Source organism: Callithrix jacchus, chromosome 5, assembly GCF_049354715.1.
Source record: "Callithrix jacchus isolate 240 chromosome 5, calJac240_pri, whole genome shotgun sequence".
Taxonomy (NCBI): Eukaryota; Metazoa; Chordata; class Mammalia; order Primates; family Cebidae; genus Callithrix; species Callithrix jacchus.
Genome location: NC_133506.1, coordinates 57,602,781 through 57,630,090, shown reverse-complemented (window position 1 = coordinate 57,630,090; position 27,310 = coordinate 57,602,781). Strand labels below are relative to the sequence as shown.

At 53.0% G+C, this 27,310-nt stretch overlaps 1 protein-coding gene across 3 annotated transcripts in view; it reads left to right on the top strand.

Annotated features, from left to right (window-relative positions):
* Positions 1-621: 621 nt before the first annotated feature.
* The window catches only part of TAF4 (TATA-box binding protein associated factor 4), an 81,369-nt gene continuing 54,680 nt past the window's right edge, over positions 622-27,310 (top strand). For 2 of the 3 annotated variants that reach the window (XR_013535268.1, XM_078372046.1), the window contains exons 1-2: positions 622-965; positions 1,041-2,045. Coding sequence is in view for 2 of the 3 variants with exons in the window: in XM_078372046.1 (XP_078228172.1) it covers positions 689-965; positions 1,041-2,045 (1,282 nt within the window). In the remaining variant the exon portion in view is untranslated. Of the gene's footprint in view, positions 2,046-27,310 lie in introns of all 3 variants that reach the window. The other variant, XM_035299091.3, reaches the window with a different exon arrangement.

The window sequence follows — 27,310 nt, the reverse complement described above, 5'->3', positions numbered from 1 at the left end:
CCTCAGGGCGCGCCGTGAGATCCCAGTCCCCTTCCCCGCCGCGCCCTAGCCCACCTCCCCAGCCCACCCGCTCCGGGGCCTGCGCGCTGCCCCGCCGGCGTTCCCGCAGCCCCGCGCGCTGCTCTCCTGGCCTCGGGCCCGGCCGGCCCCGCGCCGCCGCCGCCACCGCTACCGCCACCGCCACCGCGTACAGCGACCCGCCTGGCGCTCCCTTTAGCGCCGCCGCAGCCATTTTGGAGCCAGCGGAGACAAAGAGCGAGGCCCCCCCACCGCCCCGCGTCTGCCTCGGCCCGGCTCGGCGCGCCGTCCCCGCACCCCGCGCTCCGCCCCGCGGCCTCCGAGCTGCCCGCCGCAGTCCCGCCGCCCGGGCCCCGGGGCCTCAGCCCCCGCGCTCCCCGCCGCCGCCACCGCGCCCCAGCCGCCCGCCCGCGTCCCGGCCTCTAGCGTTCGCAGCCATTGGCCGCGCCTTTTAAGCGCGCGCCGCAGCCAATCGCCCGGCGCCCGCGGCCTCCGCGCCTGCGCACCGCCGCCGCCCCCGCGCCCCCGCCCCCCCCCGGCCGCGCGCCCCCGCCCCCCGCCGGCCGCGCGCCGCCCCCCGCCCGCCCCGCGCCCGCCCCACTCGGAACCTCCTCCTCGCCCAGGCGCGCTCGGCCCGAGCGGCGGCGGCGGCGGCGGCCGAGGAAAAAAGATGGCGGCGGGCTCGGATCTGCTGGACGAGGTCTTCTTCAACAGCGAGGTGGACGAGAAAGTGGTGAGCGACCTGGTGGGCTCGCTCGAGTCGCAGCTGGCGGCCAGCGCGGCCCACCACCACCACCTCGCGCAGCGCACGCCCGAGGTGCGGGCCGCGGCCGCCGGCGCGCTCGGGAACCATGTTGTGAGCGGCAGCCCGGCCGGAGCCGCGGGCGCAGGGCCGGCCGCCCCCGCCGAGGGCGCGCCCGGAGCGGCGCCGGAGCCGCCCCCCGCAGGTAGAGCGCGGCCGGGGGGCGGGGGGCCGCGGCGCCCGGGCCCCCCCTCACCGCGCCTCCCCCTTGTCCCCGCAGGGCCCGCGCCGCCCGCCGCGAAGCTGAGGCCGCCGCCCGAGGGCAGCGCGGGGGCCTGCGCCCCGGTGCCCGCCGCCGCCGCCGCCGCCGCCGCGGGGCCCGAGCCCGCCCCCGCCGGCCCCGCCAAGCCCGCCGGCCCCGCCGCGCTGGCCGCCCGCGCCGGCCCCGGCCCCGGCCCTGGGCCCGGCCCCGGCCCCGGCCCCGGCAAACCCGCCGGCCCCGGCGCCGCGCAAACTTTGAATGGGAGCGCCGCGCTGCTGAACTCGCACCACGCCGCCGCACCTGCTGTCAGCCTGGTCAACAACGGGCCCGCCGCGCTGCTGCCGCTGCCTAAGCCCGCCGCCCCCGGCACTGTCATCCAGACGTCCCCCTTCGTGGGCGCCGGCGCGCCCCCCGCGCCCGCCGCGCCCTCGCCCCCTGCCGCCCCCGCGCCCGCCGCCCCCGCAGCTGCCCCGCCCCCGCCGTCCCCCGCGCCCACCACCCTGGCCCGGCCGCCCGGCCACCCCACCGGACCCCCGACCGCCGCGCCCGCCGCGCCGCCCCCCGCCGCCGCCCAGAACGGGGGCAGCGCCGGAGCGGTCCCCGCCCCCGCCCCGACCACTGGGGGCCCCGCGGGGGTCAGCGGACAGCCTGGGCCCGGCGCGGCGGCCGCGGCGCCCGCGCCGGGGGTCAAGGCCGAGTCGCCCAAGACGGTGGTGCAGGCGGCCCCCCCGCCAGCGCAGACCCTGGCGGCCAGCGGCCCGGCCAGCACGGCGGCCAGCATGGTCATCGGGCCAACTATGCAAGGGGCTTTGCCCAGTCCCGTCGCCGTCCCGCCGCCTGCCCCCGGGACCCCCACCGGGCTGCCCAAAGGCGCGGCCGGCGCGGTGACCCAGAGCCTGCCCCGGACGCCTACGGCCACCACCAGCGGGATCCGGGCCACTCTGACGCCCACCGTGCTGGCTCCTCGTCTGCCGCAGCCGCCTCAGAACCCGACCAACATCCAGAACTTCCAGCTGCCCCCAGGTGAGTGGCCGAACGGGGCGGGAGGGAAGGGCGGGTCCCAGCAGCGCCAGCTGCCAGTTCCAGGAAGTTCTCCGCTGGTGGAATGCTAAGGTCATCTGTCCCGCAGGCCGGTGGCTGGAGCAGGCCGAGGGGCAGCCGCTGCCCAGGTGCGGGCCAGTCCAGGTGACTCCTTGCGAGTGAGCCGGTGGGAGTCGGCACAGCCTGCTTCCCCGTCTTCGTCCCTGATGTCTGCGGTGGCTGCCTGTGCCTTGGGGCTGGTTTGTTTCGGAGCAGCTCAGCCAGGACTCCTACTGGAGCAGTCCTTACCTGTCCCCCCCCAACCCCCCCCCCCGTGTGTCCCTGCCGGGGTTCGAAGGCTCAGCGCAGGCGCTCTCTGGGCCAGTTGATGGGGTCTGCGGAGTCGAGGGCAGGACTCACTTGGCAGCGGCTGTCCCCTGCCCAGTTTTGCAGTTAGGTGTGTGGCCTATGTATGTCCCCATTTAGCCTTCTTGCCCCTTTGTGACCCTGGGCTTGAGCCTCCTCAATCTCCAGGCGAGGACAAGGGGGGAGGGTGACGCCCCCTCCTCGGGGCTGGGGAAGTCTGGATGGAAGGCTTTGGCTTCCTTGCTGCCACCAGGAAGGCAGAGATGTTAGCACCTTGTGAGAGCCCTCCCGGTGCGCAGCCTTGCTGAGAGCCGCGCTCTGGAGTAGGGTTTCAGTCTGTTGTGTCACAGTCTCTTCCCGCGCTGCGTTGGTGCCTAAAGGAGTGCCCAGCTACTCTGGTTGCCGCCCTCTCGGGAGAGCAGAGGGAGCGCGGTGGCAGAAGATGCTCTCGCTCTGTGCAGGGGTCTCAGGGTGGTACTGGCTTCGCTGCGGATGCCTGGGGCTCAGGCGCCCCTTCCGCTTGGCAGTTCTCATGCTCCTGTCTAGTTGGCTATCTCTGTGACTCCTCAGGGCCCCTCAAGTTTGATGGGACAGGTTGCCTGGCCAGCATTGCACGCTAGGCTGCTTTTGTCTGGGGCTCCCTGGCCCTCCTCAGCCGCCGTGGTGGGCGCTGGGCTGGGGAGCTCCTCCCCGGCCTGTGGTGACGCGTGGCGTGCAGTTGTACAGCGCGGTGGCAGTAGTAGTGGGAACTACAAGAAGAGCGTGGGTCCCTCTTGCGTCCCCTCTCTGAAGGGAGCTAGCTATTGGTCACTTTGACCGGGTTGCATTAACTTGAGAAGTGAAAGATTTTCCTGTCTAAGTATGTGAGGCTCAGGACTAATGGTCAGACTTCCGGCAGGGCAGGTGCAGGGAGCACTGCAGCGGGGAAAGCGTGTCCCTGCGGCCGCGGGGCTGCAGTGCTCCAGGGAAGGAGACAGCTGGGAAGCCAGCTCTCCCGGGGTTGCCGAGATGCCCATTGTGACAAGCTTTTGGGGTCCTGAAGCGTTTGCAGGAGTGTTTTACCAAAGGCTTGCTTTTGCTCTTAATGCGAATATTGACCTTTTATTAGGAAATGTGGCTGATCTTGTTGTGGAAAGGTGATTGACAGCTGTGGTCTATTATGTAAACTATCACAATGCTTTATTATAAATGTTTTCTTGGCAGTCTCAGCACAGGCCAGGTGCCTGTTGCATCCCTTGGGTAGGTATGGGACTGTGCCATGTGGGGCTGGCCGGGTTCTCTTGCACTGAGCCTCTGCAGAGGTAAAGCCTGTCTCTCTCTCTCTCTCTCTCTTTTGGGAGGAGGTGGAGGAATACGTGTTTGGAAAAGGGCATCTCTGCTGTATTTGTCATGAGTGATCCTGGGACTCACCTCCATCTTCTGTTTAAAGGTCAGTTTTAGGGTTGGCTGTGTTGAGGAGGCACCTTGAAAAACAACTGTGGGAGTGTTGACTGTGATTCCCATGTGTGAGGATGGAACAGCTCACACAGATGTTTGGGTGGCAGTGCTGAGAGCGGTGCTTTCAAGGGGTTGAATGCTACTGTCTAAAAAATGAAAGATTTACCCCATCTCTTCATGCCCTCCTGCAGTTCATCTACGGAATTCCTAATGAGGAATTCTGATTGTGTTATTTCAGGAACTGCCAAAGCAAAAAAAAAGTATCAGTAAAATCACCAGTGCCCCAAACCAGAGTACCTTCTTTTAAACAGTACAACTTAATTTTGTAAATCAAAATGGCAAATTATTGATCAGACAATATTGAATTATTCTAGTTGGCTTCATTGAAATATTTCACAATAAGAATGTTTAGAACAAAGATGGAAGGAACTTATAAAAATAACTCTTGCTTGACTAATAACTCATTCTAGTTACAACTCAGTCTTGCAAACTGAGGCGGAGCTGGGAGCATTAGGGGTGGGCAGGGTTCTGGAAGCTGCATGTAGGTGTCAAGTGGAATAGCAGACTGGTGGCAATTGGCTGGGGTGTGAAAGGGCCTGCCCCTCCCAGGCCTTCCCTCCATGGAGGTCTTGGGTAGGAGAAGGGAGGGGACAGAGGTTTCATCCTTAAGGCTAAGTCTTAGACCCTGAGTGTTTCAACCCCGAAGTACACCACGTTTGCTGAATTTGGTTTAGCCAGCTGTCTTGATATTCTTTGTCAGGACAGTTTTGTAAAGACTGTTATGTTAATGTAATTGTGATTTGCTGGTTTGAGGTGCCAGAGTCTATATTCTGTTCACTGGGGAAAAAGGAGAAAACATGACTTTAGTGAGATTTTTGCAGGTGACACACTTGTCCCAAGAACATGGAAAAGCACTAGTTATGTACAGCTTAGGACAGTCGTAATGTCATAGTCATATTATGATTTTCGCTAAGAGAAGGAAAAAGTAATCTGACACCCAAATTGGCATGTTCACAAATGGTGTGAGGGATGGAGATCTCTTCAGATAGGTGTATGTTAAAGACGCCTGTTTCTAAAGGTTATTGTTTGGCCTAGCAAATTTGCCTTTTCTTTAGTGTATCTTGGTCGATTCTACTTTCACGCAGAATTTACTCCCCTGTTGCTCTAAGATTTGGGCCAAGTGTAGATTTTTGTTTCAGGACAGGAAAGCACTTTCTCACCATGGGCCTCGATCCCTTGGCCTAGGGAGCGTGTGCTCGCTGCGTATTTTAGGATGAGTACTCCCAGGGTGAATGTGTGTCTCTGGGTGGTGTCTTGAGCATTGGTTCCCATCTGTGGGGAAAGGGGGGAAAAGTCCACTAGCCGCTGACCGTGCTGTGGGTACAGGGGTTGAGTTTGGCGGGTCCAGCCCCATGCTGAGTGGCATCATGCAGAGGGCCACCCCTGAGGTTGTGGGAACTGCCAGTTCTGTTGGTCAGTGGTCGCAGCCAGTGCTCTGGCACAAGGGACATTCCTAGAAGTTTAGATTTTGTGACCTGAGGGCACTGTTGCCATTTGACCTGGAAGGAGTATATCGTTCCTGGGAACCTCAGCTTCCCCACCTCAGAAATGGGTTTGCCCGTTTGGTGAAGAATGCAAATTCCGTCAGGTTGCACTCACTATTCCAAGGTATCCCAGTTCCCCTAATTTTTCTCTGTTTTTCACACATGATCCAGACTGCATGTTTTCTCAGTGACTGAGGTGTTTGTTGTGGCAGCTAACTCTGGTTCTGTCAATGAGGAAGTTACTGAGGTCGCAGGTGGGTCACCCTAGGGCAGTGGCTGCCTGCCCGCCTAACATAGGGGAGGGTTGCAGTGGCCTTTGGAGGCCTGGACATAGGTGGAGGGCTCACTTAGGCAGAGGCCTTAACCCATTGTTCCCTTGATGCACCCAGATAACAGTGACATTTGAAAAGAACAAGCACAAAACTTTTGGGGAGCTGTGCGAAGTCAGCCTAGCGTAGGGCAGAGGTGCTGCTCCGGGCCTTCCCCGCTCCCTGCTCCCTGCCTCACTGCTGGGGTCGTCACCATCGACTTAGGGATGAACAGAGTCATCTTGGTGACAGGTTGGGATGGACCTCACCTGCCTTTGGTGTCTTGGAGCTAGTGACCCTCATGGGTTGGTGGCAGCCAGGACTTGGGGTCCTGTCACACTCTTAGGAGCCTTTCTCCTCACTGGTTAGGGTGCCTGAGTGCTGTGTTCACTCAGGCACCCTACAGAGAGATCTGTAAGTTTGAACAGAGAATGACGTTTGAAGTTTGTTACTGTTGTTGTTTCTTTTGTTTTATTTTTTGAGAGGGAGTTTCCCTCTTGTTGTCCAGGCTGGAGTGCAACCGTGGGATCTCAGCTCACTGCAGCCTCTGGTTCAAGCAGTTCTCCTGCCTAAGCCCCAGCCTTAGCCTCCCGAGTAGCTGGGATTACAGGCGTGCGCCACTACATCTGGCTAATTTTGTATTTCTTTTAGCAGAGATGGGGTTTCTCCATGTTGGTCAGGCTGATCTCTAACTCCTGGCCTCACGTGATCTGCCTGCTTCGGCCTCCCAAAGTGCTGGGATTACAGGAATGAGCCATCTTTTGATGAGCTGAGATCCCACGGTTGCACTCCAGCCTGGACAACAAGAGGGAAACTCCCTCTCAAAAGAAACAGCCCAGTTGCCCTGTTTCTTAGGGCCTGTGAGAAGCTTTGTAGGAGAGGGTGTCTCGCTTGCTTGGTGGCAGATGGGCCTGAAGTAGTCCGAAAGCGCCTGGGGAGTTGACCTTCTTCTAGGTCAGAGAGCACAGCCATCCTGGCTCCCAGGACTATCCCTGGGCTCCCCAGTATGCTGTGGGAGTTGGCCTTTAGACATGCGCACAGGGTGGCTGGGAGGCAGCATTTGGTCAGAGCAGCACAGACGAGGCTCAGCAGACAGTGGTGGGTGCAGTGCAACCTGCAGTCAAAGTAGGATTGAGGCGGCTCCTATTCTGCTTCCACAGTCTTCTCCATTGTTTAATGTGAGCTTTCTTCCACTTAAATGATAAATTTGAAGAAAGCTTTTATAACTTGTTTATATGTGAGTTGATCAAAGCATAATTAGCAGCCATTTTTGAGGATCTTGAGGCAAAGGTGTAGCAGGGCTCTGGAGAAGCTTGCCTGAGATTTGGGGTAATGCAGGGGTCCCAAAGTGCTTTGCTTTTCTTCGTGGTGCTCAGTAGGAACCTCCAGGCCCTCGATCGTCTGGGAAACAGTTGCTGTTTAGTGCGTTCACCTGTGTGGCGCGGCCCAGGCGGTGGGATGAGGGCCTTTACTTCATCAGGCCTTTGATAGCAATAAAGCAGGTACATAAAGGGGGCTTTTAGCTGCAGGCCCTTCTGTGCTGGGTGCTGTACACCTGGGCCTCCTGGATGCTTCTGCCTCCAGGTGGGCCTGAGGTTGCTACGGCGCTGTGGTGGCGTCAACTGCAAACGTGTACATAGCTGTTCCTTCCAAATCCTCACTAGGAGGACTGGAGCGGAGCAAGTGCTGAGAGTTCTGTTTGGAAATTAATTTCTGCATGGCTGGACCGTGAAAGTTTCGAATGAAAACTTTTGTTTTTTACATATCTTAAATGAATGTTTACACCAAAGAATGACAGCTTTTAAAAAACAAAGAGCTACATGTTGTCCACCTCGAGGCCTCGCTCCCATCTGTGAACGTACTATCCTCTGTGGGTCGGTCTGCGATGGTCGAGGGCTGTGCTTCAGCCCTGCCTGCTGCGTGGTGTGGGGTGTGCTGCCGTGTGCGGGGTGGGGTAGTGAAGTGTTCCCAGCTTCTCCCGCCGTGGATGTCATGTTGTGGAGCAGAGTTGTCTGTTGGGAACCGTGTGTGAGGATGGGAGAAATTGTCTGTTGGGAACTGTGTTTGGGGACTGGAGAATTTGGCCCCACACAAGCCCTGTTGTATGTAGCCTTGTGTGTAGACCTGCATCCGTCGTTCCTGAGCTCTTGATGGGGCCTTTCTGTCCCTCACTGGGCATCGTCAGAAAGCACCAGTGTGAGGAAGGCACACGTGGCATCTTGGTCTCAAAGTTGTGGGAGGAGCGTGGCCAGGTCGAATGGTGGTCGGGGCACATGGATCTCAGAGGGACCATTTCCGAATAGTCAGGAACTCCTGAAACAGTTTTTTATGTCAAGCAAACTGGACATTACGTTTTAGAATGAGGGCCCAGCAGAAGCAGGTCTGTGGCTCCCAAAGGAATTGTTTTGGGGTTGGGGTCAGGAGTCTGGGTGGACAGTGGATGTACCAGGCAGGACACTAGGAGCCTGGGAGCTGAGCTGTCCTCTGGGTGCTGGGTGTGGCCGGAGCACACCCAAGGCAGAGGCTTTGTGGGTCAGCTGGTCCACTGTGGGCTGCAGGCACTGTGGGCAAAAGTGCCACAGGTGGCAAGGCAGGCACCTTGTTCCTTGGGGTTGGGAGACATAGCCTTTCCCCTTCTGACTTTGCACTAAAGTGTGTGGGACAATGACCTGTGAAAGTTTTTAAAGGAACTTCTGTGTTGTCTGCAGAAAAGCGTGGCCCCCACATTGTTCATAAGAGCCATGCATGGCTCTCAGAGCGCAGCCAGAACCCACAGGCCTGCCTCACTTTGGAGCTTTGCAGAAGGCTATGAGTGTCTGTCAGAAGCATCATGGCAGGAACAAGGGGTGAAACGGGAAGCAGGCTTGATTTTTTTTTTTTTAATATAACTGTAAGTGTAATAAAATTATTAGTTACTTGATTTCTCCAACACGATTTTTCTGATTACAAAATTAGTTTTTATTCATTATAGGAAGTTTGGAAAGTAAAGAAAACTGTGAAGAAGAAGATAAAGTCACTTGTATTGTCACCTGGCCCAGACTGCTAACATTCTGGGGTGTCTTACTTCAGCCTGTGTTCGGTGCAGATCTCTGTCTGTGCTTTTCTAGAATCACAGTTCTGTGACCCAAGTCTGTGCCTTGCCGTGTCCTGTGTCTGGTGCACTTTCTCTTAGCCCTCAGTGGCCTCAGCCTCCAGCATTTCGTAACAGGCCCCTGCGCCATGGTGCCATGCTGACGGTGGCAAGTGGCCCCGTAGGTGAATGCCTTTATGTCTAACTCTGTGTGTGTCTGGTGGGTTGAGCATTTTCAAGGCTTGGATACACATCACCTTCCACCAGATTATGCTTTTATAAGCATTGCCAAAATATGACTTCTGGAAATGGATACCATTCTAAAGGAAGAAAATTGTGTCTAGTTTTAAGTTGTGTTTCTTTAAGTGAAATTAGACCTCGTTCATGCAGACATTGGCTATTTATTCTCACCAACTGTGTCCATTTTTCTAAGTGCTTGCTTTTTTTTTTGAGACAGAGTCTCACTCCATCAACCGGCTGGAGTGCAGTGGTGCAGTCTCAGCTCACTGCAATTTCTGCCTCCCAGGATCAAGTGATTCTTGTGCGTCAGCCTCCTGAGCAGCTGGGACTACAGTTGTGCACCACCACACCTGGCCAATTATTGTATTTTTAGTATAGACGGTGTTTCAGCATGTTGGCCAGACCAGTCTTGAACTCCTGTAATCCCAACACTTTGGGATTATAGGTATGAGCCACTGTGTCTGGCCTGCATGAGCACGTTCTGAGGGCGTGTACTGAGCCACGGGGGAAGGCTGATGAGGATGCCAGGGTTCAGCTGTGGGGATCCCAGGCCGACAGTCCCTGTTTTCATAGTGTGTCCATTGTGGGGGCCAGGGAGTTAACAGGGAAACAGATCAGCAGGTGTGTCTGATTGTGATAAGCACCCTTAGGTGAGAGGGGACTGCTGGGCAGGGTAGTCAAGGAACGCTTTCCCAAGAGGCTGAGGGGTGAGAAAGGGGTGAGCCACATACAGCAGGGACCTGTGTCCATGCTGAGGAAAGAGCAGATGCAGGGGTCCTACAGGCAGATTGTAGGGCTGCTCTTAGTGTGAATTGATTATATCACAGGGCTACACTCAGTATAAATTGATTGTATTATAGGGCTGCCAGCAGGCAGTGTGAATTGGTTGTATTGCAGGGCTGCCAGCAGGCAGTGTGAATTGGTTGTATTGCAGGGCTGCCTGCAGGCAGGGTGAATTGGTTATATCAAAGGGCTGCACAGAGTGTGAATTAATTGTATTGCGGGACTGCCTGTACACAGTGTGAATTGATTATATCACAGGGCTGCCTAGTGGCAGTGTGAATTAATTATATCGCAGGGCTGTACACAGTGTGAAATGATTATATCACAGGTCTGCACACAGTGTGAATTGATTATATTATAGGGCTGCCTGCAGACACTGCGAGTTGATTATATCCCCAGCTTGCACACAGTGTGAATTGATTACATCATGGGGCTGCCCCCAGGCAGTGTGAATTGATTATGTTATGGGGCTGCATGCAGTGTGAATTGACTGTATTGCAGGGCTGCCGCAGGCAATGTGAATTAATTATATTGCAGGGTTGTCACAGGCAGTGTGAATTGATTCCAAGTGCCTCAGTGGCTGGAAGCCATTGAGGGTTTGAAGCTGGATGGGGCAGAATTCAAAGTTGTATGTAGAGGTCACTTTTGCCTCTGAGCTGGTGGAATGATGGGGTGGTTGTGGCAGGGGCTTGGGGCAGGTGGTAGGGCTTAGGGAGGTGTGGGTGGGCTGGAGAGAGGGGTGAGGACAAGGCCCCTTGTGGAGTGAGATTGAGGTGGGCAGGCAGGGTGAGACGGAGCGTCAGTGGTGGTTGGTGGGAGGCAGAAGCTCAGGGGAGGAGCTGCTGGCACAGGTCAGGGTCTGGGAGTCATGGTGTTGCCAGCTCTGATGGCCATGGGGTGTATGAGACCCCACAGAGTAGGCTAGAAGAGCTGTGGAAGGCTGTCCTGCAGTTGCTGGCACCTCCAAGGCTGGGCCGGCTTGGGAACCAGGAAGGAGTGCTGGGAGAGGCAGGCATTCAGAGGGTGCACCTGGCCAGTGGTGCTGGGAGTGGGATGGGTGAAGGTGGATGCCTGGGTGCAGGAGCCTGGTGGGAGGAGGTTGCAGGGGGTGGCCCAAAGCAAAGAGTTGTCAGCTCTTGGGGGCAGCAAGACACGGTGCGGCTGTCGCTGAGAGCCCTGAGTGGTGGAGTGTTTGTTGCAAGGTCGCTGTCTCTCCTGGCCTCCAGCGCAGTGAGGGTGGAGGTAGCGGGGCTGTGATGGAGGCTGCTTTGCTCTGGAGCCTGCAGTCCTCGCCTTCCTGCTATGTGTGGTGTGCAGATTCGCGGGTCCGCAGATCTCTAGAGCCAGAAAGTCCCGGAAGAGAGTCCCCCTCCGTGAAGATGCTGAGGTTCACAGAGGTGACCGGCTTCTCAAAAACCCCGAGGCCACTTGACATGCCACAGGGCACCTGTCACTCCCTCAAGCCTCCTCCCTGTGCCTGTGCCGCTGAGAGACTGGAAATGGTTCAGTGCGGAATGAAGGTATGGTCTACAAACATCTAAAGCACAGGGCCTGGCTTTCAGGGAGAAGATCCACGGAATGAAACGTCTCGAGTCTGCATGGTGATGGGCTGCTGGGCCTGTGTGGCCTGTGGCCTCACCCGATGATCCTGCTGTGTCCTTTGGGCCCTCCAGTGCTTGGGCTCCCCCCAGCTGGTGGCTGTTTGCTAGGTCTGGGCCGCCTCACCTGCCTGGGGAGGTTCATGTCTGTCAGTCCTCGCAGTCCTGCAGCTGCAAGGGCGGCAAGTGGCCCGGAGGCACCCCGGTCTCAAAGCCCTGCTCAGAAGTGACGCAGGCCTCTGCCTAGTTCCAGCGGAGAAGACTTGGTCACTGGCTGTGTCTGTCTGCATGGAGTGCTGGCTGCAATGGAGTGTGCCTGGGGGCGGGTGGGATACGGGTGGACAGCCAGCAGGCCTCTACGTGTGGCCTTGGTGGGCCGGGGGATGAGTTTGGTTGGTTGGTCAACAAACATTCACTTGGCAGTGAGCTCAGATCACACCTTGAGGATCCAGCAGTTTCCTGACGGAGTTGCTTGGGGAGCAGTACAGGTCAGTGTGGACAGGGCGGAGGCAGGGTGCATGCATGTGGCTTCTCAGTGTAGAACGTTGCTTGCTGCTCCCTTCTCCAGTGTAGCTTCTCAAGGTGGGCGTCTCCTCTGTTCAGTTGTGGACACCCCGGCATTTCCCCGCTGCTCTGCCTGACCAAGCACTTTTGGAGCCACTTAGCGATGGATCCAGAGCAGTGGAGAGCCGGGCCGGGAGCTCGTCTTAGGGCAGTGGGACAGTCCTGGTTCTCCCGCTCAGCGGCCTCGTGGGCTTCTGGTGTCGGGACAGGGCTTGAGCTTGGCTGCTGTGGCCCTTCCCCATCCCACTTGATTGGCCACAGAGCTCGGAGAGTTTGGAAAGCACAGTTCAGGTGCCTTGGGGGCTCTGATTCTGGACGGGTGACAGGGCCACCTTCTTCCACCTTTGGGTGCTTTGCAGGCCTTGAAGGTTGTGGGGCTACTAGAGTTCTTTCATGGAAAGGGCTGCCACCTGCCTTGGGCCACACAGTTCCAGCCCTAGAGACTTGGTGGTATGGGGGGTGGCCTGAGGGCCCTGGGGTGTGGGGGTGGCGTGAGGGACCTGGTGGTGTGGGGGCAGTGAGGGACCTGGGGTATGAGCCTTCGGTTCAGAGTGGGGGCAGTGTGGGGACATGGGGATGGTGATGTTGAAGCCATGGGGTGGGTGCTTATCTGGTGTGGGGGAGGTGAAACCTGGGTGGGGACATTCTGTTGGTGCAGGGGAGGCAGGTGACCCACAGGGCACACAGGCTGGGGCTGGGGTGTGGAGCAGGTGCAGGGCAGGGCACCCTGGGGTTTGTCGATCTCAGTGGAATGGAGGTGGCTGGTACCAGATGACAGTGCCGGGGTCAGGTTCAGGAGCAGGTGGACAGGTAGGTCTCTGACTCTGGGGAAGGGGTCGAAGGACAGTTTCTTTGTTTTTTCCTATTTGTTTTTTAAGGAGAGAGCTTGGAGCCATGCTCCATAGTGGAAACAGAACGTACGTCATGTGGATTTGTGCTTTGGTTTGGTTCATTAGGCTGGATGAGGACAGGTGGGGTGGGAGGAGGTTGAGCCTGGTGATGTGCTTTATGTCAGCCACTTCATGCAGGCCGCTGTCACTCAGTCTGCACCCCACTCCTGCACCCTGCTTGGAGCTGCTTGGCCCGGGCACGTCTGCAGTGCTCGGTGTGCTGCAGGGACGGCAGGGAGCCCACTGTACAGGATGCAGAAGGGGAAGGCTGCCTTCCTGTTGTCTCTCTTCCTTGTGCTTGTGGAGGTGACATGGTCCAGCAGGGGTGGGTGGTGTGTCTGCAGGCCCTGGAGCCTCGTGGGAGGTAGCAACCTGGGTTTGTCCAGGAAGGGCGGCAGATATCCAGAGTGGAGCACGTCCTGTGGGTACAGCTTCCTCACTGCGTCCCGGCTGCCTGAGACACCCCTGAGGTGTTGATGGCCTGGCCAGTGACACCTGTAGGAGGCCTGGCAGGGGCAGCATTGAGGGCTACAGGCCACCTTCATGAGATTCTGAAGTGGTGCCATGGCAGGGGCCAGGCCTCTCAGAGGAGGGACTGTGGGGACCGAAGGACTGTTCTGATGGCTGTGGGGGTCACTGAGTGAGTGGGGAGGGAGGGTGGCCTCTGTGGGTCAAGGCTGTGGTAGTGGGAGGACAGGTCTGGGATGTCCTGTGGTGCTAAGAGGGATGGGAGCGAGTGGCAGGTGGCACTCATGTTCAGGGCCAAGATGATGAAATTTCCTTTGCAGGTACAGTCTAGGGAGGGCAGCCCAGGGCCCTGTTGGGGTGGGGCTGCCGGGTGGCTCCCTGCTGATGGGAGCATCCTATGAGAGGAGGCCAGAGAGTAGCCAGGCTGGGCTGAAGTGCCCTGCGACTGCTTCGGACACAGTGGGCCAGCACTCCCAGTGTCCCATGTCAGAGCTGAGCACCCTGGGTGTCCGGCCAGTGGGCAGAAAGGGGCCTCTGTGACTGGCTGGGGTGCAGGCCTGGGCCTCAGTGGAGCCCTCCCAAAGTGCATTTTCATGACTTGCTCAAGGCCACACAGCTGGCGGGTGGGGGGCTGGAGCTAGAGACCGGGGCTCTGGAACCTCTGCCCTGGCCCCACCTCACTCTGGAGTGACTTTTTTGGCAGCTGTGGGCTGCTGGGGAGTTAGCAGTTGGGCTGGGATGCTGGGTGGGCAGGGCGTGGGGCTGGGGCAGGCAGGTATCTGGGCGTGGTGCTTCCCTTCAGGTGTGCATGTGGCTGTGGCTCAGGCAGACAAGACCCAGGAGGGTGCGGAGAGCAGGGCCTTCTTTCAGGCCGTGGGACCCCCGAAGTTTGTGGGGTGGAAGAGCCAGAAGGCCTGGCTTGGTTTCCAGATGTTGGTCCTGAGGACACCCTGGAGATGGAATCAGAGAAGGAGCAGAGATCACTGGGCAGGGGATGCAGAAGTGGGCCTGTGTGCTGTGCCTGACTCGTGCTGGCTGGTGCCAGGCCCTGCGTGCTTCCCACACTCACCACTGACCTACAGGGAAGGTGTTTGGGGTCCGCTTCCTGGACAGGTCAGACACTGGCATGGGAGCTCAACCTGGGGCCCCCGCACATCTCTGCACGTCCTGATGGTGGGCACTGGGGGCAGATGTGGAAGGTGGGCATGGGCACTGCTGCATCTGGAGAACCAGCCATCATGATGGCACTGGTGGGTGGTGCCAGTGGGGGCACAGTGCAGATGCTGCAGTTTGGAGTTGGGGGACGGAGCCTGGTGACCGAGGTGAGCCTGCAGGGAGAGGGCCGAGGGAGAGGTGCCCAGTGATCAAGGTGGGCATGGGGCCAGAGGGCCCCGAGGGATGGTGCCCAGTGAGCGAGGAAGGCATGTGGGGAGAGGGTCCGGGGGCACGGAGGCCAGTGACAGAGGTGGGCATGCTGGGAGAGTGTCCAGGGGGGATGGCGCCTGGTCCCAAGGTGGGCACACAGGGAAGGGCATGTGGGGATGGAGCCTGGTGAAGGAGGTGGACACTTAGGGAAGGGCCCAGGGTGATGGAGCCCAGTGTCGTAGGTGGGCACACAGGGAGATGATCCTGCTTAATGGAGGTGTGGCCCCCACCTCGACCCTGGAAGTGCCGTGGGTTTGTATTGCCCCGGACTGGGGCCCTTTGGAGTCAGGGAGATTCCAGCTGGGCCCTGAAGGTGGCCCTGTCTGTTGCTGTCCTCTCTGTGCTGCACTCGGGATGCCCAGCTGAGCAAGTCCCCTGACAACTCCCATCCTTTCCTAGGTGTGTCCAGGGGGAGCTGGTACAGGGCTGGGCTGCCTCTCGGTTTTTAGAAAAGCATTTGTGTTACAACGGAACCCCCAGAGGAATCCCTCTTTCTTATCTGTGCCTGCCCTGTGATGGAGGGTACTGGGTGTGTGGCAGCTGTAGGGAACTGACTCAGCACCGAGCCCCAGGGCTTCAGGGCTTTTCAGAGGTGACTTGGAGACTTGCTTTCTTTCACACATCCCCTCCCCATATTGTGGCTCCAAGCGGGCGGCCAGGCACCTTGGTGAGGGGGTGGTCCAGTGAGGGTGTGGATGCTGGGGAGCTAGGTCTGGGATGGCCCTGACATGGGATGGTCCCGGCACAGAGTTGCCGGTGAGTCAGGCAGCGCCCGTGTTTGAATGTCTTGGGGAAGAATCCTGGGTGCTGGTGTTTATAAAAATAGACCTGTGGCTTCATGGATACGTCCTTTTTGGGTATGATTGACATTCGATAGCGTGCTTTTATATTCTGCCGTGTTCCTGCGGTGGGAGCCAGGGGTAGCTCTTCTCATGGCGAAGCCTGGTTGGCGGCTGAAGCTCGTGGCATATGTGGGCTTGACAGTGCACGCTGCGCTCACAGCAGAGACAGAGGCTGGCAGCGGCAGCATCTTCTGCCGTTTCCATCTCTTCTTAGGCCAGTTATTTCCAGTGTGGTGGTGCCGCTCTGCTGCCCTCGAGTGTGGCCTGTTGTGCTTGTGATGGGGTCTTCACTTCATTTGCCTGTGGACTTATCCGTCCCAGCGTCCCTTTCCTGTATAGGGCAGGAGGTGGGTCTCGCTGTAGAGGGAAGAGGGTGGAGCAGGCTCCTTGAGACTTGACTGTGTCATCTCCTGCTTCTGAAGGCGCTCACGAATATTCATCCACTTTAAGAGAAGTCCCTGCCCTGAGTGCCTACTTAACTAGTCCTTCGTGTGACTCTCAGAAGAAAAGAATGTTTCTAGAAGGCTGGTGTTTCATGGGTGTCAGTGCAGGCTGGTGGCATGGCCTCGTGGGGTAAGCTGGGAGCCTGGTCAGCTTTGGGATTGCAGTGGTGGTCACCAGAGCCCCATGTTAGTAAGAGTATGTTCTGCTCATGGTGACACTGAAGTTGCCCTTCTGAAAAGAGAGTCGTTGTGGAAGAATAGACGAGTACAGCGACAACCATGGGCTTTATGACTGCGGCTGGGAAAAGATTTCCTAGGATATGAATAGCATGAACTAATAGAGAAGAAAATTGAAACATTGGACTTCAAAATTAAAAGAAAACTTTTGCCAGTTAACAGACGTTGTTAAGAAAATGAAAAGGCAAGCCATCGGGAGAAAATATTTATTTTGAACAAGGAACTTGTATCCAGAATACATAAAGAACTCTTACAGCTCAATCACAAGACGAGAAACAATGGTGAAAGATGGGCAGAGGGTTTGAATAGACCCAAAAGAAGGTACACAGATGGCCAGCAGGTGTATGAAAAGGTGCTCACATTGCTAGACTCCAGGAAATAAAAGCCCAGAGGGATGCTGCAGCTGATAACACACCCACCTGAAAACAGCCGGAGTTAAACTGGCAGCCATCCTGTGCGTCAGCGGGTGTGGAGGTCCTGGGACCCTCAACGCTGACAGGAGGAGGAGCACGAACAGGTAAGTATTGATTTGTTGTGTGTGGCAGCCCCACCCAGGATATTTGGAAATAACCTAAGTGTCCATTTCGAGGTGAGTGGTGACAGGTGATGTGATAATCGTACAGTGAGATGCTGCTCAGCTCCACGCAGGAGCCAATCATGGCACATGCCATAGTACGTGCATCTAAAACATTCCCCACCAGGTGCAAGAAGCCAGGCAGGAAAGACGCTGATTGCACAGTTTCATTTACATGAAATTCTAGAAAAAGCTAAGCTGGAACAACAGTGGTTGCCTGGACTGAGGGTGATGGAGTGTAGCGTCGGGGTATGTTTTAAGTGGATAGAAATGTTTTAAATGTTGATTGTGGTAGAGGTTACACCACTATATACATCAGCCCAAACTTTTCAAATTGTGCACTTAAAATAGGTGAATTTTGTTTTTTTGTGAACTGTATTTCAGTAAAGCTGTATCAAGTCCCTGGGGCCAGTGTTTCTTCCTGTTGCGTGTAGTGTGGTGTTTCAGGGAAGGAAAGGCAGTTGTGGCTGTGGTTGTCATTTGTGTCTCATTTGTTGGTGCAGAATCCCAGTGTCTGCTGTCCACTACACCGGGGTGCCACAGGGCGAGGGCTTTCAGCAGCCTGGTGGGAAAAGCCTCATTAACTGCCTCTTCAATCTGATGCTGGCTGTGGAACTTACATTTCTTTAGGAGAGCATCAGTGTTTGGACGTGTTTGCATGAGGGAAGGAAAATGTATTATAGTTGTGACGAAGAGGTTACTGCTGTTCCTGCAGAGGATGCAGATGAGGAGCTGTGTGTTTGGGACCTGTCTGTACGCCGGCAGGCAGTTCCGTCTTTCCTTGGTCCGAGCAGCAGTGTCTGCTCTGGATTAGATGAGAAAGAGCTTTCATGCCCACCTGGCTCTTTCGCCACAGAATTGGGGTTCACCCTTTGCAGGAGCAGGTATGTCACAATAGCTTCTGTAGCCTTATGCTCTCAAACAAGGCAGTGTCCGGCTTTTAAAGTTACTTTCTTTCTGAGTAATATGTACTCATCCTAGAAAATTCGATAAAGGCCAAAAAGTATGGAAAAGAAACACATGCTAATCTGTATTCCTGTCACCAGGGAGAACCGTAGAGGCGAGACCGTGGGTGTGGGGCTCAGGCAGCGTGGCTCGCTCGTCTACAGTACACTAGGGGTGCTCGCATGTGCAGGGATTCTGTGCCTGTTCTCCCGAAGCTTGAACCCAAATAGGCACGCTGTTGAAAGTGTAACCGCTGTCAGTTCCACCAAGCATCTGAATCGGGGTGGGCATGTTAGGCCTCTCCTAGGAAGGGCAGGGAAAAACATTCCAGACCTCGTGTGGCCGGTGGGGAGGATGCATGGCCAGGGAGGTGCGGGACGCATGGGATTCTGTTTGAGCAGCATGGCTTTGCCAGTTGTCTTCCTGCAGTGTGGCTAGACTGTCTCTCCCTACCTGAGGTTATTTACCTACTCACCTGTGTTTTCACCCAGCGTTGTGAGTTTCCTTTTCCTTGTAGTCACTTATCTGTCTGGGATTAATTTTGATGTGTCACTCAGGGTGGCCTCTTTTCTCGCCCTGGGCTGACTTGCTCCTCTGTTCCCGTCTGGGGCTGCTCCCTGTACCTCCTGGCCTTCGCTGGTCCTGTTTGGTGTGTCTGGCACAAGATATCAGCCTCATCCTGTGTTTCCTGTCCCAGGCCTGTCCCTTCCCCAGGGAGCCTTGGAATGGCATGTAGAGGAAAATGACTCTCGAGCACTTGATGCGGGGCTGGGGGTAGTGGTCATGCTGGTAATACATCTTTAATACAGCGCATTCCCCTCTTCCCGTCAATTCTTTGAAATTATATGTGTGTTTGTGTATGTGTACATGTATGTATTTCTTTTTTTTTTGAAAGACAGAGTCTTACCCTTTTGCTCAGGCTGGAGTACAGTGGTGCCATTTTGGCTCCCTCCTGGGTTCAGGCAATTCTCCTGCCTCAGCCTCCTGAGTAGCTGGGGCTACAGGCACGCACCATCTTGCCTGGTTAATTTTTTTTTTTTTATTTTTAGTTGAGATGCAGTTTTATTATGTTGGCAAGGCTGGTCTTGAATTCATGACCTTGTGATCTGCCCTCCTTGGCCTCCCAAAGTGCTGGTATTACAGGCGTGAGTCACTGCACCTGGCCGAAATTATATTTTTATCTCTTCTCTTGCACAGAAAATCTTACATCCTACTAACATAAACATACTTCCTTGGCTTATTCTACCACATACTTAAACATAGATTCAGAATGACAGCAGTAAAATGAGAGTGAAAGTTTAAGGTTTCTTCTCACTCTTTGCCTTTAGAATCTATCCTTTAAGGCTGTTAGATCAGAGCTGTGTTCAAAGCTCCACTGAGTTGGTTTTTGTGTGGTTGTTCCCAGTTTGATACACAATTTAGTTGTGTTTTGCTTTGTTTTCAATTTTATTTTTATTTTCTGCTTAATTTTGTGTGTGTGTAAAACATTTATGTAGTTCAGAATACACATACTCGCGTGAATACGCACATTTTTTTGGTCCTATTTTAACTAATGTGGCATATACACTAATTTTGACCTTGGTATTTTTTCTTAACAATGTAACCTGGAAATCATCTCTGGTAGCATTTTATTTTAATTGAAAAACTTTTAAGTTTTATGTGTAGTACACTCAGAGAGGAAATTACTTTGAATAGTGATGCTTTTCTGCATAATTCAAGCACTAAAACTTAAAAATAATTTTGGAAGGAAATAATTCAAAAAATACATTATATTTTTCTCTGCCAAGGCACAAAACATATAATACGCACAAGTTAGCAGTGCCTGGGAATATTGGGCTGGAGATGGTGGGGTCAGTCTTAAGGGAAGACCAGGTAGGGTGGTCTTTTCACTGGTGGGAGGCTGAAGCTGGGGGTAGCTAGCTAATGGGCCCTGCCTCTCCGTCTCCAGTGCAGCCTGCTGTGGGCTTAGAAATACTTCCTGGAATTGTGTGTAACCCAGGTATAGTCGTGCATCACTTAATGACGGGGATACATTCTAGAAACGCATGGTTAGGCAATTTCATCATTGTGCGAGGATTGTGGAATCTACTAACTCTAACCTGGATGGCACAGCCTGCTGCGTGCCAAGGTTGTGTGGTGCAGCCTTTGGCTCTTAGGCTGTAAACCCGTATGGCTTGTGAGTGTACAGTTGTAACACAATAGTGAGTTTGTGTATCTAAACATATAAAAGGTACAGTAAAAATACGGGATAAAGAATTAAAAATGGTGCAGCTATGTGGGGTACTTAGTGTGAACAGAGTTTGCCGGACTGGGTGCTGGTCTGTGGGAGGCAGTGAGTGAGGCCTGGGACCGCGCTGCCATAGACTCTAGAACACTCTATGCTTAGGGCACACTCAATTTATACAAACAGAATTTTCTTCAGTAATAATTTAACCTTAACTTACTATAACTTTATAAACTTTTAAAAACTTTTTGACTCTTTTGTGATAACACTTAAACACCTCATACAGCTGTGCAAAGAACTGCTTTCTTTATATCTTTATTCTGTAAGCTCTTTTTTCGTTTTTGTTTTTTTGAGACACGTTCTTATTCTGTTGCTCAGGCTGGAGTGCAGTGACGCAATCATGGCTCACTGCAGCCTTGACCTCCCTGGGCTCGAGATCCTCCCACCTCAGCCTGGATAGCTGGGACTATTGGTGTGATTGGCCACCATGCTGGGCTAATTTTTGTATTTTTGTAGTTTTCACCCTGTCGCCCAGGCTGGTTGTGGACTCCTGCTTGTGGACAGATTGAGTGATCTGTCCTCCTTAGCCTCCCAAAATGCTCCCAAAATTACGTGTGCCACCACGCCCAGCCAGCTTTTTTCTATTTTTAAAATTATTTATTATTTTTTAAACTTTCTTGTTAGAAGCAAGACATTAGTACATGTGTTAGCCTAGGCCTACACAAAGTCAGGACCATCCACTTCACTGTCCTCACCTCCATAGCTGGTCCCCTTGAGAGGTCTTCAGGGGCAGTAACACGGAGCCGTCATCCCTATGATTACAGTGCCTTCTTCTGGATTCTTCCTGAAGGACCTGCCTGAGGCTACTTTACAGTTAACTTTAATTTTTATAAGCAGATGGAGTATACTTTAAAGCAATGATAGGAAGTAGAGTATAGTAAATACATAAACCAGTAACATAGTTTATCCTTGAAACAGGAGAGTTCCCTCACCTGCTCTAGCTCTCGGGACTTGCAAAGGGGTATGGCTTGTTTGTGGGAGGGAAACAGGCAGATGGAGGAGCCCAGAAGAGCACTTTTGGGTTTTGGCCCCACAGTAGCATCTATTAATTACAATTAATGCTCTTTTAGCAGTTGCTGTTCGCAGATGGCTAAGTGTTAACCAGCTCAGCAGAGTCAGGTGGCAGCCTTTTATACCCTGCCCTCTCCGTACCCAAGTCCTTGTGCAGTGTCCAGGAAGAATCAGATCACATGGACTTCAAGGATGGCATAGTGGGGGATTTTATTGCATGATGGAGGTGGCTCTCGGTGAGATGGATGGGGAGCTAACAAGGGGATGGAGTGGGAAGGTGACCTCCCTCTGGAGTTCAGCCGTCCCATAGCCGATCTCCTCTTGGATGGTGCCCAGCAGAACCCCTCTCAGTGCTGAAACTCCTCCTCTTCTCTCCTTTCAGCTGCACCACTTTGCTCTCGCCAGTGGAGGTTGGGGTTTATATGGGCACAGGATGGGCATGGCAGGCCGGAGTAGCCTTGGAAAGGCAATATTTGGGCGCGCAAACAGGAATGCATGTTCTCATTTAAGGCCTCAGGTGTCCAGGCTTGAGAGTGGGGCTTTGCCGGGGAGCTGCCTTCTTCTACCCAGAATTTCCTTGCCTCCTGTCCATATCATTTTATCAGTATTCTGTATGCTACAGAATTTTATGTGGGAGTATTTTTTTTTTTTTTTTTAGGAGATAGGGTCTCACTCTGTCACCCAGACTGGAGTGCAGTGGTGCCTTGAACTCCTGGACTCACATGATACTCCCACCTTGGCCTCCCTAACTGGGACTACAGCCACTGTGCCTGGCTGATGCTTTAATTTTTTTATAGAGAGAGGGAGTCTTGCCTTGTTGCCCAGGCTGGTCTTGAATTCCGGCTTTAGGCAGTCTTCCTACCTCACCCTCTCAAAGTGGTGAGCCACTGCACCTGGCTAATGTGCCAGATGCACATACTTTTATGTGACTGGCAGCAACTTTAAGATGGCTGTAATGTCACCAGGTGATAGGAACTTCTCAACTCTGTTCTAATCTTCTGGGACCAGCGTCATGTGTGCAGTCTGTTATTGCCAGGAGCGTCGCCATGTGAGGTGTGACTGTACACGCTGGCTGATGGTTTGCAGGTGGGGGCTCTCCTTTAAATCAAGGTTAACATGCGTAAAAATTCTTTAGGGGGACGTAATTTGTCTATAATTAAATGTCCCATTGTAAGTGCACAGACTGAAGATTTCGTTCAGCCCCTGGAGGTTCTGCTTGTGCCCTCTGCTGTTGGCCCACAGTCCCGGGTGGGAAGGCATTCTCCGAGCCACCTCTCGCGTCGGTGTGGATCTGTCCTTCCGAGAGCTCAGGTGGCTGAAACCCCAGTTGTATGCTCCCTGGCGTCCGGCTTCCTACACTCAGAGTACTTGGAGGGTCATCGTGGGCTCCACAGGTCCACAGTTTGTTATTTTTATGTAGAATGGCTTCTGTTAGGTCATGTACTATTTATCCATTTGCCAGCCGAGGTGATTTGGCACGTTTCCAGTTTTTGGATATTATGAATAAAGCTTCTTTGAACATTTGTGTTCAGGTCTTTGTGTGAACATTTGCGTAAACGTCCTTTTCTTTTGGGTAAATGTTAGGAGAGGAATCGCTGAGTCATATGGAAGGTGTAGGTTTGGTCTCATCAGAAACTGCCAGGCCGTGTTCCTGAGTGGCTGTGCGAATTTGCCTTCGCCTGCGGGCCCAGTGCTGCTGCTGCCTGTGACCCTGCTGGTGCGCGGTGTGGCCGGGCTTGGGCTTCTCCGTTTTAACCATTCTAGTGGGCAGGCAGTGGTAGCGAACCTTACTTTTTTTTTTTTTTATTTGCACCTTACTTTTTAAATCTCTGTTAATTGAGGCATAGTTGACTCATAGTGGAGTGCACTTTTCTTAGTGTGTAGGTCTGTGAGTTTTAATGACAGTCATGTCACCACCACCACCACCGAGTACTGAATTGAAATCATTCCACAGCCTTGTGCCGCTGGGAGTGAGCCCCTGCTCCAGCCTCCTCCCCAGCAGCCACTGAGCTGCTTCTGTCACTGTGATTTTGCCTTTTCTAGAATTTTGTGTAAATGATTATGTAGTGGGAACCTCACATCTGGCCCTTTCTCTTAGCAGGATACTTCTGCATGGTGCCCAGGTTGTATGTGTTGTGTGTGTCAGTAGCTGGTTCGTTTTCATTGCTGAGGAGTGTCCCAGTGTATGACTGGACTGCAGTTGATCTGGTTACCAGTTGATGGGTATTTGGGTTTTTTCTAGCTTTTGATTATTATGAACAATGCTTCTGTGAATGTTTCCTATAAATCCTTTTTTTTTTTGAGACAGAGTCTTGCTCTGTAGACCAGGCTGGTGTGCAGTGGCACAATCGCGGCTCACTGCAACCTCCACCTCCTGGGTTCAAGCAATTCTCTGTCTCAGCCTCTTGAGTAGCTGGGATTATAGGTGCCTGCCACCACGCCTGGCTAATTTTTGTATTTTTGTTAGAGATGGGGTTTCACTATCTTGGCCAGTCTGGTCTTGAACCCCTGACTTTGTGATCCACCCACCTCAGCCTCCCAAAGTATTGGGATTATAGGCATGAGCCACCGCACCTGGCTGTTCCTATAAATCTTTATGTGAACATCAGTTTTTCTTTCTCTTGGGTAGATAACTTGGTGTGGGATTGCTGAATATGGCAAACGAATATTTAATTTTTGAAGGAACTGCTGAGCTGTTTTCCCAAGTGCTGTCCTGTTTCGCATTGCATTTCACCAGCAGTGCATAATGGTTGACATCCTTGCAGAAAGCGGGTGTGGTCAGTCTTGAATTTTAGCCCATTTGATGGGTGCGATGCCATTATGTTGTGGCTTTGATTTGCATTTCCCTAGGGACTGACAATGCCGACTGTCTTTGCATCTGCTCATGTGCTGATTTGCCTATCTTCTTTTGGGAGGCATCTTTTCAGATCTTTTGTCTGCGTTTTTAAAATTGGGTTGTTTTGTTGTTATTGATTTGGTAAGAGTTTAAAATATATTTTCTAGAAGTAAGTAATTTATCAGATAGAATTGTTTGTAACTATTTTCTTGGTCTTTGCTTTCCTTTTCATTTACCTGCGTATATTTTAAAGTGCAAGTTTTCAATTTTAAGTAAGCCCAATGGATCATTTTTTTTCTTTAAGAATTCATCTTGTGCCTGAAATTTTTGCCTAACCCAAGGCACAGAAATTTTCTAGAATGTTTATGGCTTTAGCTCTTACTCAACCTAATTCAGGTTAATTTTGGGAGAGTTGTCAGGTAGGGGGTTGAGACTCATTTCTTCCATAGGTACCAATTTTGCCAGCCTGTGTCGAGGAGACCATCCTTTCTCTGTTGAATGATGCTGCTGCCTTTGTTGAAACTCATCTGGCCACCGGTGAGACATCACTTCTGGGTTGTGTTCTGTCCACTCATGTCCTTGTCTGCCCTTCTGCAGCTCAGCACTTTCCAGCCCGTTTAGAGGGAGTGTTGATGGGCGGCAGGAGTCCTCCAATGCTACTTTTTTGAAATGTTGCGGGCTGTTCTGGTCCTGTGCATTTATGTGTTTTAGAATCAGTTCATCAATTTCTATGAAAAAAGTCTCTTGATACCTTGATATCTTTTTGTTTTGAGATGGAGTTTCACTTTTTTGCATCTTTCGCTGAGTGAAGTGGCGTAATCTCAGCTCACTGCAACCTCTCTCCCCCAGGTTCAAGTGATTCTCCTGCCTTAGCCTCTCAAGTAGCTGGGATTACAGGCACGTGCCACCATGCCCGGTTAATTTTTGTATTTTCAGTAGAGATGGGGTTTCGCCATGTTGGCGAGGCTGGTCTCAAACTCCTGACCTCAGGGGATCTGCCCGCTTCGGCCTCCCAAAATGTTGGGATTTCAGGTGTGAGCCCCTGCACCCGGCCAATACCTTGATATCTTGTTTGGGATTGTTTTGAGTCTATAGATTGGTTTTATGATAATTGGTATTTTAGAAATAGGAGTTTCCTGATTCTCGAACATGGTGTGCCTCTTCACTGACTTAGGCCTTTCAGGATTTCTCTCAGCGTTGTTTCATAGTTCTCAGTGTTTGTGTCCTGAACATATTTTGTTAAATTTATTAAGTGTTCATATTATATGCCATGTACATGGTTATTTAAAAAATTTTGTTTCTAAGTATTTGTTGCCAGTATTTAGAAAAACAATTGCTTTAAAAAATATTGACTTTATAGTTCTTCCCCAAATGGCCTGAGGTGATCTGTTAAATGGTTCACCAGTCACCTGACCCAAAACTCCCCACAAAGTCAAGCAAATCAAGAAGTTCAAGCCTTCGTGATCACTTTAAGAACACTGATGAAACTGCCTAGGCCATCAAGGGTATGAGGAGCTTCCAAGTGTCTGAAAGACGTCCCTTTATGGAAACAGTGTATGCCATTCCAACATTACAGGGGTGGAGTTGGCAGGTGTACCTAGGACACACAGTAGGACTGGACACGGGGTGGTGGCCCAAAAAAAGTGCTGAATTTTTGCTGCACATACTTAAAAAGGTAGAGAGTCAGGCTGAAGGTGAGGGCGAATATGTAGGTTCTCTGGTCTTTGAGCACCCAGGATGTGCTGCGGGACTTCCAGGGCGGGGGGTCAGGTTCACTCTTACAGGGGTGCCCGTCACATCGAGATGAGCCCCATGGTAAAGAAACTTCTTCCCAAGCCGGGAGAGGAGGTTGCACAGAAGAAAAACATGTCCCAGAAGAAACTGAAGCAACAGAAACTTACAGCATGGGAATAAACTCAGCATCAAATAAATGCAATTAAAATGAAAAATGTTGACTTTATATCCTGTGGCTGTGCCTAACTTGTATATTAGTTCTTACAGCTTTCTTCTGTGGATTTCTTAGGATTTTCTTCAAAGACAGTCACGGCATCTGCAGTTAAGAGAGGTTCATTGCGTTTTTCTGGTCTGTGCACCTTTTATTTCTTGTTCTTGCCTCATTGCACTGGCCACAACCTCTAGTGTAACATTACACAGAAGGGATGAGAAGGGACATTTTGCCTTGTTTCTCATCTCAGGGGAGGCATTCTGTCTTCTTTCATGAAGAGCATGATGTCAGCTGCGGGTTTCTCATAGAGGCCCTGGATGAGGTTGAGGAATCCCCTTCTGTCTTAGGCCCTTCTGGTTGCTGTAACAAAATGCCATAGATGGGAGGCTTATGGACACCAGAAATTAATTTCTCACAGTCCTGGGGTGGGAGGTATAAGATTGCTGTGCTGGTGAGGGCCTGCGTCCGGCTCCCACGCAGCATCCTGTGTGTCCTCAGAGCCTGGAAGGTGGGGGAAGGCAGCTCTGGGGCCGGCTCTTTCACAAGGGTACTGATCCCGTTAGGGCTTGGCCCCCAGAGTCCCCCTTGTGTCATCATCACTTTGGGGATCGGGTTTCAGCATATGTATGAATTGTGGTGGCATTCAGTCTATGGCACCTTCTTTTCCTGGTTTGGTGAGAATTTTTGTCATGGATGGATGTTTATTTTTCTTAAAATGCTTTTCTTCCTCTATTGGGATGCTTGTATGGCTTTTCTTTTTTATTCTCTTAACCTGGTGAGTTACATTGATTTAATTTTGAGTGGTAAACCCTGGTGAGTTCCTAGCATAATGCCTGTTGGCCATGGTGTATTACCCTTTTTACACGCAGTTGCATGCGATTTGCTCCAGTGTTGTATGTAAGTTCAGGAGTGATACCGGCCTGTCATTCCCTTGGTTTGTCCTGCAGTACTGCATGAATGATGGTAGTTGCAGCAGTTGACTTGCCTCCCAGCAGTTTCTGTATTTTATATTCTTGATAGCACTGGGTATAGTCAGACTTTTCAGTTCCTCAAATCTGGGGGTATAAAATGTTATCGGTGTCATCTTAATTTTCATTTAAAAATTAATTAGTGAGCTGGGCGAGCAGTGGCTCATGCTTGTAATCCCAGCACTTTGGGAGGCCGAGGTGGGTGGATCAACTTAACTCAGAAGTTTTGAGCCTGGCCAACATGGTGAATCCCGTCTCTACTAAAAATATAAAAAATTAGCTGGCTGTAGTGGTGGGCACCTGTAAGCCAGCTACTTGGGAGGCCATGGCAGCAAAATTGCTTGAACTCGGGAGGTGGAGGTTGCAGTGAGCTGACATCGCGCTGTTGCACTCCAGCCTAGGCAACGAGTGAAACTCTGTTTCAGAACCAAAAAAAAAATGAATTAATGAAATTTAATTAATTTTATTTAATTCATTAATGAAAATTAAT